Source organism: Rhynchophorus ferrugineus, unplaced genomic scaffold (genome assembly GCF_030347505.1).
Source record: "Rhynchophorus ferrugineus isolate W39M unplaced genomic scaffold, kcgeb_rfMv2 rfM11, whole genome shotgun sequence".
In the NCBI taxonomy this organism is placed as follows: domain Eukaryota; kingdom Metazoa; phylum Arthropoda; class Insecta; order Coleoptera; family Curculionidae; genus Rhynchophorus; species Rhynchophorus ferrugineus.
Genome location: NW_027472590.1, coordinates 20066939 through 20080795, shown reverse-complemented (window position 1 = coordinate 20080795; position 13857 = coordinate 20066939). Strand labels below are relative to the sequence as shown.

Sequence of the window (13857 nt, the reverse complement as noted above, 5' to 3'; positions counted from 1 at the left end):
TATTATGTATAGTATAAAAATATTATATAGATAATTACTACTTTTGCTTGATGACGACGTGTCCTTTGTACCACTTGTAAATCCACAAGCGCTCAATCACGAAGAACTGGATTTCCAGTACTTACCAAGATATTTCCAAAACTGTTATACGCAAAAATCAAGAAATAAATATTTGTCAGACCTGATATTCGAAAGATAATGGCTGAAGCAAAGTTTACAAAACGTTTAACGCATGTATGATGAGCAGCAGCACGGACATCATTGTCCAAATGTTATTAACAACAAGAACATATTATAATCAATGAAACAGTATCAGACAACCCAAGGAACAAATAAAACGCATAATATATGAAAAATAAATTTACGCTATTCTTTTTCCTTCTATAAATATATCTTTGCTGATTTTCATGAAACATTCATCAAATAACTATGAAAGGGAAAAATTCAATAAACTACCGACTCTCACAAGTCCTTTCGTCGACAATCCAGAACTTACTAAAAAGTACTCCGAAAGGATCTTTTATATCCTCCTTAATGTAACGCGACCATAAAGTTACAATAAAAAATGATATAACTGGCCCCTAAGCCAAATCTGGGCATACAAAGTGGAATATAAAATGTACCAGAAAGGCCGTAAATGCTATATAATAAGTGGAAGAAATATCAATAACCTCGTAAAATAATATATTAGTGATGTTGCGACGCAACTTTAATTATTTAACGTATTAATTAATTATCTTTAAATTTATATACATACATATATATATATATATATATATATATATATATATATATATATATATATATATATATATATATATATATATATATATATATTATTAATTTAAACAAAACAACTCGTCTTTAAGTATTAATGTAATCAAAGAAGACCGAAAATAAGTTGTATTTAATTTACAACCTCAATTCTCAATTCTCAACCTGTTTTTCTCAACAAGTGGAGTTTACTAAATGATGTTTTAGAAAGAGCGTAAAACGATTTCCTCGTGAAATATTTAAAAGTAACAAGACCTATTATATATAAGGTTTTTCCCGATAGAAGCCTTTAAAATCTCCTGTACGAGGATCGAACCCAAAATAAGTTTCCAAAGAGCTTCAGTCGCGCGGGAATGTACGAGGCGAAATGTACACGAAGTATACACTGTTTGGAAGGAATGTTTCGGCCACTCATACACATAATCAGGTCTACAGCGCTCTTTTGTGCCTACAGTATGCATTTTTAAGGGGTATTCATTCATAATTGGCCATTTTCAAATTTGCAGTCAATCGAGCGCATTGTAAACTAACACAAAAATCTAGAACATTTAAATTTTATGCTGCGTTAACAATTCTATTGTAGTAATTCTGTAATAAATTCAAATGGACTACGAAGATCCCCCCCCCCCAAAAAAAAAAAACGCCACAGAACACATAGAAACATACGCAGTCCCAATTAAGGGGGACATTTCTCAGTAAAACACATTAACACCTCTTTGGTTCCGCATTGCGATGAATCTATCTTATCCCATCGTCTCAATTACACAAAATATGGTTTTAGTATAAAAATAATAACACAAAACTGATTAAACGGGACCATTTATTATACATGAATGATTTGTGACATGAATTGTGACACAGATCCAATTACACCAAATGCTGAAAATTGTTAAATAGTTTTCCAAAGATATCGGGGTGCAATTTGGATTGATGGACTGAATTAGGGGCGTACTCTCAGACTAACTCGAGGAAATCTCCAACAAAATCCTTTTATATTGCAGGATGGTCAGGTTGAAGTCGATAATGAAAGATAATAACGTCTACAAATATCTAGGCATAAAGCAGGCTCATGAAAAACAATCTTGGATGCGAGTTTATAATGAAAATAACGCAATTAATAAAAGCACAGCTGAATAGTAAAAACATGTGTAAAACCATCAGTACATATACAGGCTCTCTTCTAAACTATTCCTTCGATATTATAAAATGCGCTGAAATCGACATCCAAGTTCTACAAAGAAAGGTTAAAACTTTCATAAATCTGCCATCGAAAGAACAACGTATCTCAAAACCTCAGTAAAAAAAGGGGATTAATAGATATCGGCAAACAATTACTACTACTACTTCTAAAAAACGATTCTTAATATATATAAATCAATGTTCATCTACAAGAAAGTGGGAACGTCTTTTGGTTAAATCTATAATAACAATTAAATTGTTGTGTTATTATCGGTGTTTTACAAACATTGGTTTTAAAACATGGAAGAACAAAGGGTAAGTGCAGAATATAAGGTTAAATTTTTAAGTAAGCATTAATTTTTCAATTTATACTAGCGCCAAATTTGTAATAAAACATTTTCAACGACATCAAATAGGAATCAACATACGCGAAAATTTCACCCGAAAATTGCATAAATAGCTGCAGATTTCATTCAAGAACGAACTGCCCTTGTACTCAGATAGTTTTAGCAGCAATATAAACTTCCGCAAACAAATGTTTAGAGTCATTATATAAATACTAAAGAAATAAATTCAAATATCACAAATGTTGAAGAATTTCAGTTCAAAATATTATATAATTGTATTGTATAGTGGTAATACTCAAGGTAATTAATAGTTTTATACACATTTTGTTGCAATTTTAACCCTTTATTCGTTTTAGGCTTTATAAGTACATGTATAACACGTCAAACAAAAGCTGCAGCAAGCCAATACTAACAAAAATTGCAGTAACAGGTAATAATTAAATATTTACTTTAATCATGATATATTTTAGCAATAATTTAATTTTTCTTTTACAGGTGAACTCTTGCTAGATTTTGCTGAGAGCGAAAACCGAAGAAATGGAAATTAGAATAAGAGAAGAAGAAATTAGATAAGATTTTGCAGGATGCAAGAATAATGGAGAACGAAAAGTTTTTATTAACGAGAGTTGGCCTGAATAGAAGTAACAAAACAAATAACATTGATGACGCCCTAATGATCTAATGGCTACTTCTCTGAAGATGGAAGAGTGGAACAAACAAGGAAAAAATAATGTATTTATTACAAGAGCACAGGTAAATGAGATATTGTTTTGTATAAATAATGATGTATTAACTATAGACTTTTTTTCAGGTGAAAACTACGATAGTTTCCATGAAAATTATGCTCTGAGTGTAAAATAATATCAAGTTTTTATGTAAAAATGGTGCGTAAAATGGTGGTTTTTATTAATATATTTCAATATAATCTCTATATAAATATGGTGTTTTTATATGAATAAAGAGGTTGTAAAACTCATGTAATACTTAGGGACATTATTTAAATATCGATATATCGACATCCCTAGCGTATATTTTATGAATGAATAACAGAATTAAAGCGCGAATTGAACACAGCACACAACTTCTGTTCTGCACTTCGTTCAATGTATTGTGTTGCCCATCAGCATACAACAGATAAAGAAAGGACTTTATGGTCAATAAATTCGCGCTGTAGTACAGATAACGCGACGAACACCGAAAGAAATATTTTATCATACCGACAATAAAATATTTTACGGTTTCTACGATAAGTCATACCACCTTCGTCATTTGGTCAACACTCAATAAAATGATATTGTTGATAAAAACATGTAGCATTCGCTGTTGATTATGAAAATATTATTTCGATTTCCATATTTTATTTCTATTTTTATTTTATTTTTAATATAAATAGATTAGAAATCAAACCAAAATAACGTATATTTTATTAAATATACTATAACATTTGTGCTATAAATTAGTTTTAAATGATAAATTTGAAGTGTTATTTAAGAATTCCATCTCAAAATGTTTTTAAATTATCTAGGAATCGACCCATTTTTATAAGAATAACCTTGTTGTGCTTTTGTTCGTATTGTGGCCGTTTTTTCGCGCAGTTCTAGGCTCAACTGTATGTATTGTAAACGAAACGATCCCCATTGACGGTTTCCTTAGATTTTAACAGCTCATACTATACCACATCAAGTCTCGAACCATAAATATTCAACCTTGTATGACCAAATGGTTCCCATGTTTTTTTTTCGCTTTAGATTATCGAAATGGATCCACTTTTCATCGCTTCAATTCTTACGGTACACAATATCAAAGCTTTTGGATCATTCCCATTTTCTTCAAGCAATTGGAAATAGTTTCTTGTGTTACTCTCAACAATTCTACATATTCTTCTTGCGTTTCACACGGATCGTCAAGTAATGCCTTCGAACCCTTCCCTTCGATATTTTTTGCAGATTCTGCTTGAGGAATCGAGCATTGGTCAAATGATATAATTAAATTTTTGTCATTTCGCCGCAACGCAAAATTGACATAGACAGATTTGGAACTATTAAACTGTATTTTCCAGTCTGTAGTCCATGATTTAGTCAGGATATGGCGCTGGAAAATACTCCAAGGAATGTTTGTTTTATTATTGGGATATCACCACTGTAGAGCAGATACAGGAATGACCACAAGTTCCTATTCGGTGAAACTCCAATCGAGATAGGTTTATATTTTGAGAATACCCCTTCATCAAAAAGTATTCATTCGACAAGATATCACTAGAATCTTATTTCCCTTAAAATAGATTAGATGATTTCATAACATTTAAATTTAACAAGTCACTCCACCTAGAACAACGCTCACATTATCAAATTAATTACCTTAGTTGTTGGTTTTCTCATCACATAATCTTTATTTTACAGCATAAAGAAACTTTTCTAAATAACAAATCTGAAGACACTCAATTTTAACACATTCAATGAATACAGAGTGATAATAAAACCCAACACTATCACTATTACGATTGTTTTATTTGTTAGATTATTGACTAAAACGCATTTGCGTACTTTATTGCATAATATAATACTAATACAATGGAAAGCCGAATAAAAAAATCCAATTTTTATGGTTCATTGCTTATCCTATGAAGCGACAAGAAAAATTCGAACCAATATCTCGACGGCTTCTCGGGAGCAAATGTCAATCCATACTTTTTTCAGTTATTCCTTTCCGCTTGTTCTTATAAATTCAATTCGGCCGACGAAATTCTAATATCGCGAGATGCCGTCAACTATTTACCCATTCACGATCCGAACTTGAGCTATTTAATCAAAAACCAAGTTCGACAAGCAAATATTTAGCTTTTCACAAAGGGGACGAAAACACTTTGAAATTGAGGAAATCCGAAAAGTCAGTTAGTTCTATGAAAATTCCACAACAGAGGTTGAACTGAAGGTGAATTTTAGTGTCGGACTGGCGTAACTGTCTATAAGCACTACTGAGACTTCTAATCCAATTAAAAACACAAATTAATTCTTATATATAGTCTATTCATAATAATAGTGATTTCACGTGATTATGAACATATTGTTTATCCAGTTAAAAAGAAATGATGCCTGATGGTTGCAAACATGTAACGGAATCAGCTTATAATATCCGGCCAATTGTCAAATTTCTTCAAAATTATTCAAAACGTTAGTGATAATAATTAAAGGTTATAAACCAGCAAGCGTTGCTTTGGCGCTTCGATTGATTTGATAAATTTGAAATCGCTGCTTAATATTTGTGAATTATTCTGTTATTAAGTTCCGAAGTCAACTAACAGTCAAAAACAGACTGCATAAATCTCTAATAAAAAATGAAAAACAATATATATATAATATTGGAATCACCAAAAATAAAACGTCCACATATGAAGCGGGTGACGAATCAAGATCATCTTGATGTTAGTGCTGTTCGAGATGAAATTTATGAAATGTAAAAAAAGCGAGCAGATTTTTTCTGTATATACATAATTTAATACAATAATTTCAGAAACTACTGTTAATTTGGATAGTATCTATAGAAAACTTAGGGATATTCAACTCTTTGAGGGATATAAATCATCCCTTCATATACTGTTAGGAAATATAGGATTTAAATGGTGCAAAGATAACCCACAAAGAGGTCATTTGGTTTTAAAAGAATATAATTTTTAATACAAGCATATAATAAGATCACGGAAACTTTGGTATTTCAATGTGTGTATATAAAGGACATTGGAACATTGGCCAATCGTGGCACGATTCTAATTTAAAAAGAGTAAAGACAACAAAAGTTAATTGAAAAGGTAAAAGAATAATATTAGAATTTATTGTAGGTTTTGGTTTTGTTAATAATTCGTTGCAGATATATGGTTTTTCATGTTGGAAAACAGGAATGGTTTTAGCCCTGGAGCGGAGTTAGTGTTTTCTCACCAAGACCAAAGGCGACCAAAAGCTAAACATGAAAGAATAAACCATAACGTGTTTTACTCTGGTTTGAAAACCAGCTATTAAATAACTTGGAGGAACCCTCAATTATTGTTATAGATAATACCCCATTTCATAAAGCACTGATAGAAAGGTTCCCAACAACTAAATCGACAAAGGCTGTAATTAAGGAATGGCTTTCAAAACTCACTTTTTTTTTAATTTTTGAAGATGACTTGTTAAAGAGTAAATCATTTTAAATTTTTACTCGATGAATGTAAATGAAATGCTTAATTATGTATGTAATTTACTGTTTAAAAAATAGGCCCAAAAAAAGATACACTGTAGATCAGATGACTGGGCAATAGAAAGTAACAGTGGCTGAATGAAACCTTCGGGATGTAGAATTATGATCCAATGCTGATAATGAACTAAACGGACAGGTTGGGGATGAGAGTGGAAACAACTAAAGGTTAGTATATAATTAATATAGGAAAATCATATCATAGAGTATGAAAGATTTATGTGCATAGTTATATGTGTAATTGTTCGGAATATACATGAGCATTTGGTTACAATGTATAAGGAGAGAAAGAATACTAACTTTTGTAAATATAGCAAATGCATTATCGAGAATGCAATGATTAAATCTAATTTTATCAAGAAGAATATACAGAGCTGGTAACAAAAAAAAAGAAGTACATTAATAAAACCTAAAAAAATAAATATGCTCTCCGATGAAGATAAAATACATTACTTGGATATCAAATTGTTAATAAGGTGTATTATTTCTCCAGCGAATGACAATACATAAAAACGCGCCTAGAACTCTACCTCATAGGTGGTGTTCAATGGTGGAAATGAATTCAATGTAAATATAATAAAACAACTTTAACCTACAAACTAATATGGATGGAAGCTTTCGATAATATATGCATTAGATATACTATAATGTTAAAATAAATTACATATGATAAGATTATGTCTGTTTCATTATTTTATTTGGATGGGAATTTTGTTATATGTCAAAGCCAAAATGAACTAAAACTCAAAGTTATAACTATAGCATGTATCAGACCGAGGATATATTTGCTTTTCAGGCTATTACATCGTTTATAGGACTATAACTTACCTGTTGAATCCAATTGAGTAACAGTTTGACAACATTAGGGTCAGGCTGAGGGGGAGACGTAGTATTTTGAAGTGCAGCCACTAGAGAGTTAGCGGCTTCGCGCACTCCAGGAGGAGAACTGTTGAAGCCGTACTCCGGAGAATGAGCCGTCAACGATCCCGAACCTAAAACAAGATAATAATTATTACCTATAAATATGTCTAAAAATAAATCCTTATTTCCTCTGGTCATGCCATAACTTGAGAAAGACTTCCACGAAATCGATTCCATTTATCTTTTTTTCTAAGCTTTCTATTATCTTGTAGAATGTTTTGCGGAAAAATTAAGAAAATTGCAGAGAAAAATGGAAAATGTAAGAAAACTTAAAGAGTACTTATACTTTTGATAGTTTTGCGCGTTTGATCGTTTGGCAATGACAGTTTGATAAATTTTTTTATTAACATCTTACATTAGATATGCTTAGTACAATTTTAATTTACAAATTAATTTATTACTACTGTTCTGTTGTACTTGCATTAATACACAAGCAAGACGAGTACAGTATTAATACATCAGTACGTATTTTCCAAATTAAAATAAAACTAAACTACTAAAACTAAAGTTAAGAATACACTTATACACTAAATAAGTTTGTGTGGTTTAGTTCGCTCCAATATTCTGATATCCTGCGTGTTGTCCAGTAGCTGTATTGCTTCCACGTTGATGTGATTTAGCAACATTATTTCATGTTTTAAGGCGAAATCTTGGATCACTTCGTATATCCATTTGATTTCGAGGCCATCGTGCACTTCTTCGTCGGTTACGTCGCTACTTATCGCTAAGTATTGGTAATTAATCGTAAAACATTGTTTTGGGTGTGTTTGATTACCAGTTGGCTTGTTTTTTTGTGTAAGCCCATATTTGCACCCCATAGGTTCAAACTGGCTTTATGATTGACTGATAAACCAGTCTCTTATTTTAGGTCAAGTTGAGAGTATCTTCCGACTAACCAGTACAGTTGCTTGACTTGTCAGTTCTGCTCTGCTTTTATCTAACATGATGTTTCCAATTTGACCTACCATCAAAATGTATTCCGAGGTATTTAGCTGATCATTTTTAATAGGCTCTAAGTTGATTCCCATAGCGAGTAATATTTGTCTACTTCCGAGCTTAATTCACTTACATACTTTTCAAAACAACTCTGTTTATATTCTTTAATATTTTGATTTATCTGATTACTAATTCTATTAAATATTGTTTTGTCTACGGCATTTCTGGTTTTGCACCATACTCTTCTAGCCTTTCGTCTTTCTTTGATAAATTCACTAATTTTTAGACATATTTTTACTCATTTTCTGATGTCTCCCTTGATGTCGGGATAGCTTGTTTCGCAGCAGACTGAATTTGTTCAATTATATTTCGGGTTTGCTCCTCAAGATCGTCTATACTTTTGAGTCTAAAACTACGTTTAAACTGATTTGTTCCTGCATTATAACTCTAAACGTGTCCCATTTGTAAATTTGTTAGTATGATCAGGCTTCTCTTAGGCTTTTTTTCAGAATTGTTGCGCATAGATAGTACACACTGGAGTGTGATAAGATGATAATTCACACAAGCTTTCGATTTTTATTTGATTTAATGAGATGCATTTCGAAATGTAAAAGTCCAGTAGGTCTGGCACTATTACTGTCGGTGGGCTAGTAAGCAGGTTCGCGCCCTATATGATAGTTACAATTGGTAATATTAATTGCTGCTAGTAATTCGTTTATTTTGCAAGTATTATTAATCGTGAATCACAGGCTGTGGGTTTAACATTAAGATTCCCTCCAATAATAAACCTTAGGCCTAATTTTAAAAAGTATAAAGTATTAAAAAGTATTTTTAGTATTGCAGCTTATGTCTCTTCATTTATAATCTCGTTTTCTTGGAAATGTTGTATATTTTGTTTTATAATTAGGGCTGTTCCGCTTCGAGCGCGTTCGCTGGGATGTACTATCCAGTATGAGAGCTATATCTATGTTATTTGTTCTTCGAAATAGTTCTAGATCCCGGCCTCGCTATCCCATTTGCGTTCCATGTTATAATTCTTAAGAACAAATTACCCTTTTTTGTTTTTGTTTAACTTGTTTTGGGTTTTTTATAATTTTCCACCCTATTTGGTAATTGACTGAAATTGTGTCGCATTTCAGTCTGAGTTTCATAAATATCGTTTAACAATTGTATCGATATGCAAATATCGATCAAAAGATGTATCTATTAATTTCTTAGTACACAGTTCATTCGATGTGAACTTTTTTCAATCCTGAGTTTGTTGAGTGAGTTTTTTGTTAATCGCAGTTAGTCCACAGCAATTACGCCTTATATTAAAAGTTTAATTTAATACTATTTTTTAGTAAGTTTTGATAGACTAGCGCGTGGTATACACGGTCGTACAGAAATATAAAAGGGGCCAATTTTTTTCACTTCAATTTGATTCTTCGAAAACACCTATTATTATCAGAATTGCAGCATTAATACGTCATCGTGCATTCATCAATTAGCGATCAACTTGCTTTGCATATTTGAAGTAACGGAAATGTTATGGGGTCTGGCAAAGAATTATTAAATGGACATGTAGATTGAGATAGATATACAAGCAAGAATTGTTTGGATATGTAGAAAAAAGATTGTTTACAATAACACCCTTCGATGTGCATGAATTCCATCAGACACACAGAAGAAGAAATTAACAAATGGTAAAATTATGAACAAGTATTAGATTGGAAACCAACAGCTTAGTTATTAACTTGAATAGTGACTCAGAAAGTGATAGTGACTGAATGAAATATCTCCACGTTCCCACGTGGAATTGAATCATAATCCGTTATGATTCAATGCTGACAATTAGCAAGACAGGGTGATAAGAGTTTACACAACTAAAGGTTGAAAATTTAGACAATCGTATTATATGACAAAAAAATTTGTGCATAGATATGAGTGTAATTGTTCAGAATATACATGAGCATTTGGTTAGAATGTATGAAGAGAGAATGAATACTAACTCTTTTGCAGATATGGCAATTGCATTAGGAAAAATTCAGTGCTTAAATCTAATTTTATTAAGAAAAATTTATAGAAGTAGTAACCAAAGAAACTTTTTTCTATTAATCTCCTAGAACGTCAAAAATCTGTCTGTGGACTATAAGTATTATTATATGGTTTCAGTTATATAATATAACTATCCTAACATGTAGTAGATCACTTCAGTAAGTGATCTACTGTACAACTTATAATCTAAATCTTATTCTAGATACTATTCTAACTTATTTTAAAGTCTATCTTAACTTATTCTAAAAACTACTTTAGCTTATTCTAGAGATTATTAAATCTCATTTTATGTATCTAATAATCAGTTCGTATGGTAGTTTGCGTTTGAGCCTACGCACCTCACTGTCTTCGCGCATATTTAACTGTTTGGCGAGTGCATTGGGATGCACTAATAGTCTTTCAGAGTACTTCGCACTAACATTCCGAATCACACTCGTCATTGGTTCCATGGGGATATGCGCTGCATAAGTTTGTTGAACACGTAATATGGGGCATCGACGATGACTCGCAACACTTTATTCTGGAACCTCTGGAGGCTATCTATGTTAGATTTGCTAGTAGTACCCCTCAGTTCAATACCATAAGTACAAATGGGCTTAAGTATTAACTTATACAGCAAAACCATATTATCTAATGATAATTTAGACTTACGCCCTACCAGCCATTACATTTGGTTAAAACTAGCACAAGCTGTTTGCGTTTTGTAACCATATGTTTTTTCCATGTCAAACGTCGATCAAAATGCATTCCCAGATATTTAACGCTGTCTGCTTGCGGAAGTTCATGATTATTCAATTTTACTGAGGGACATGTTCTTTTACAAAGGATGAATGTCACATGGGTAGATTTTGTCTCATTTGCTTTGATACGCCACGTTTTCAACCACAATTCGACTTTGTTAAGATGAAGTTCCCGAAGAAACTGAAGGAAAATACAGTGATATGAAAATGACTTAATAAGGAGACACAGCAACGAAGGAAAAAAGGATGCTCTCTAACGGAAATAAAATACATTAATTGGATAAACAATTGTTAATTAGGTGGGTTATGCCTCTATGGAATATCACTATATAAAAAACGCGCCTAGAACTCTAACTTATAGGTGATTTACAAAGGAGTTAAATGTAAATACCGTAAAACTCTAACCTATAAACTATTATTGCTGTAGATATACTATAATGTTAAAATAAATTATATTTAATAACATTATTTTATTTAGACTAGAATTTTGTTACAACTCAAACCCAAAATGAAAAATTAACTGAATTCAAAGTTAATGCGGCAACAATGCGACGTTTTGACGCCACAAATTTAGATGACGTGAGTTCACTGTTTAATCGAATCGACTATATATGACCTTTACATGTAAATATGGATGAAAAAAAAACGCACAACACGAATTGGTTGATGAAATCACTCTAATTAAACTGGCACTTAATCCATCTTGCCAAATTACGCCAAATAACGCACATTCATCCCGAAGCGTTCTCGAAATCGCCCCTCTTTGCCCAACTCATCAATCTTGTTCGTCCAAAAATTCGTTGGGAGAAACCGACAAATAAATCTGATCGAAATGGCTAAATTGTTCATTAATCAAAAGGCTGGAGCGACTCATTGAAGGGCAGGTAACTTATGCTTGCTGTATAAGTCACAGAAATGTACATGGGCCGATAAGTTTATCACGGAGGCAAGGTGTATACATATAATTGATATAAAAATTAATGCCTATTTGCCACGCAATAACATCAGATCGACTTTACCGATTTAATTCACCTTTTTTTTTAAGTTTTCTAATATCCCGTAGAAGGTCTTTGCGAAAATAAAAATTGAAAAAGCTACACAAAAAATTGAAAAAATTGGAACGTTTTTCATATTGTGAATCATATTAGGTTTCGCGTCTAAATGTTTGATTAAATGCGTTGTGCGTTGGCCATTACACTCGTAATTGTACTAAGAATCAAACACATGTCCTCAATTAAAATTCATGCTCCATTGTGAACTTATTCGTTCAAAAAACAGAAAGCCATCATCATTACCGATTTACGCACCAACACTATGTTTTTTATAACACAAGTTATTGCAGTTAGAATTGAATATACATAGCTCAGACAGCACAACCTCCGTCGGGTCAGTTAGTTATATATGTTACAGATATACATCATGGCCACTTTAAATAGATTGTAACCAAGGCTGAGAAGAAACAAAAGCCTTGCTTTGATTAAAATATTTTTTTATAACATCTTTATTAGATATGCTTAGTGCAATCTTACAATTAATTTATTACTAGTTTTCCTATGTACTTGGATTAATTAACAAGCAAGACGAGTGAGAGAAAATACATCAATATGTATTCCTCAATTAGAAAATTATAGTACCGTATAGCTATAATTTACAACACTAAAGGTTTACACTTTATATAGGTTAGTATCGTTTTGTTCGCTTCAATCTCTTGACATCCTGCGCGCTGCCAAGTAGTTGTATTGCTTCCGCATTAGTATGATTTAGTAATCTTCTTTCGCGTTTCAAGGCGAAATCTTGGATAACTTCTCAAATTCATTTGATTTCCAGGTCATCGTGCAGTTCTTCGTTGGTTACATAGCGATAGGCTATGGTAATCAATCAAAGATTTTTTTTTGAGAGCGTTGAATGACTAGTTGATTTGAATTTTTAGTGCAACCCCATATTTGCACCCTATAGGTCCAAATTGGCCTCATAATTGTATTATAGATCAACCTCTTTGATCTTAGATCAAGTTGAGAGTATCTTCCGACTAACCAGTATAGTTGTTTTATTTTGGTTCTAATGTGTTTTGCTTGTCTAACGTGATATTTAAAATTGAATCTACCGTCAAAATGGATTCCATGGTATTTAGCTGATTCTGCTTGAGGAATCGGGCATCCATTGAGTGATATAATTAAGTTTTTATTATTTCGCCGCAATGCAAAATCAACGTGGGCAGATTTGGAGCTATTAGGTTGAATTTTCCAATCTTTCGTCCATTTCTAGATTTTGTTGGCTGCCACTTGTACTTTTTGTGTTGCCCTAGGCAGAGATATATATTTTTCCATAATAATTGTGTCGTCAGCAAAGGTTCTAAGTAGTGTTTCCTTTGTTGTTGGAACGTCAGCAGTGTAGAACAGATACAGGAGAGGTCCTAAGACGCTACCTTGTGGAACTCCAGCCGAAATAGTTTTAAATGTCGAGAATGCCACTTGTAAATATAAAGTCATATTGTCAATATTGTCAATTGCTGGAGTCAATAAATATGACTCCAGCAATTGACAATAGTTCGGCGGTAATAATTTGCTCATCTTACAGATTAATCCCAAATGCCAAACCCGATCAAAGGCTTGTGAGACATGCAGGTATATTGCAGGGAAGTATTTCTTTTCCTCAAACTCTCTTTCAATAGCCGCAGTTACTCTGTGCACTTG

The 13857-nt window shown here is 32.3% G+C and overlaps 1 protein-coding gene across 1 annotated transcript in view; it reads right to left on the bottom strand.

Annotated features, from left to right (window-relative positions):
• The window catches only part of LOC143204668 (uncharacterized), a 49518-nt gene that overhangs the window by 23938 nt on the left and 11723 nt on the right, over positions 1–13857 (bottom strand). Inside the window, exon 2 of the mRNA XM_076417382.1 lies at positions 7359–7522. Within this exon, the coding sequence (XP_076273497.1) occupies positions 7359–7522 (164 nt within the window). The remainder of the gene's footprint in view (positions 1–7358; positions 7523–13857) is intronic.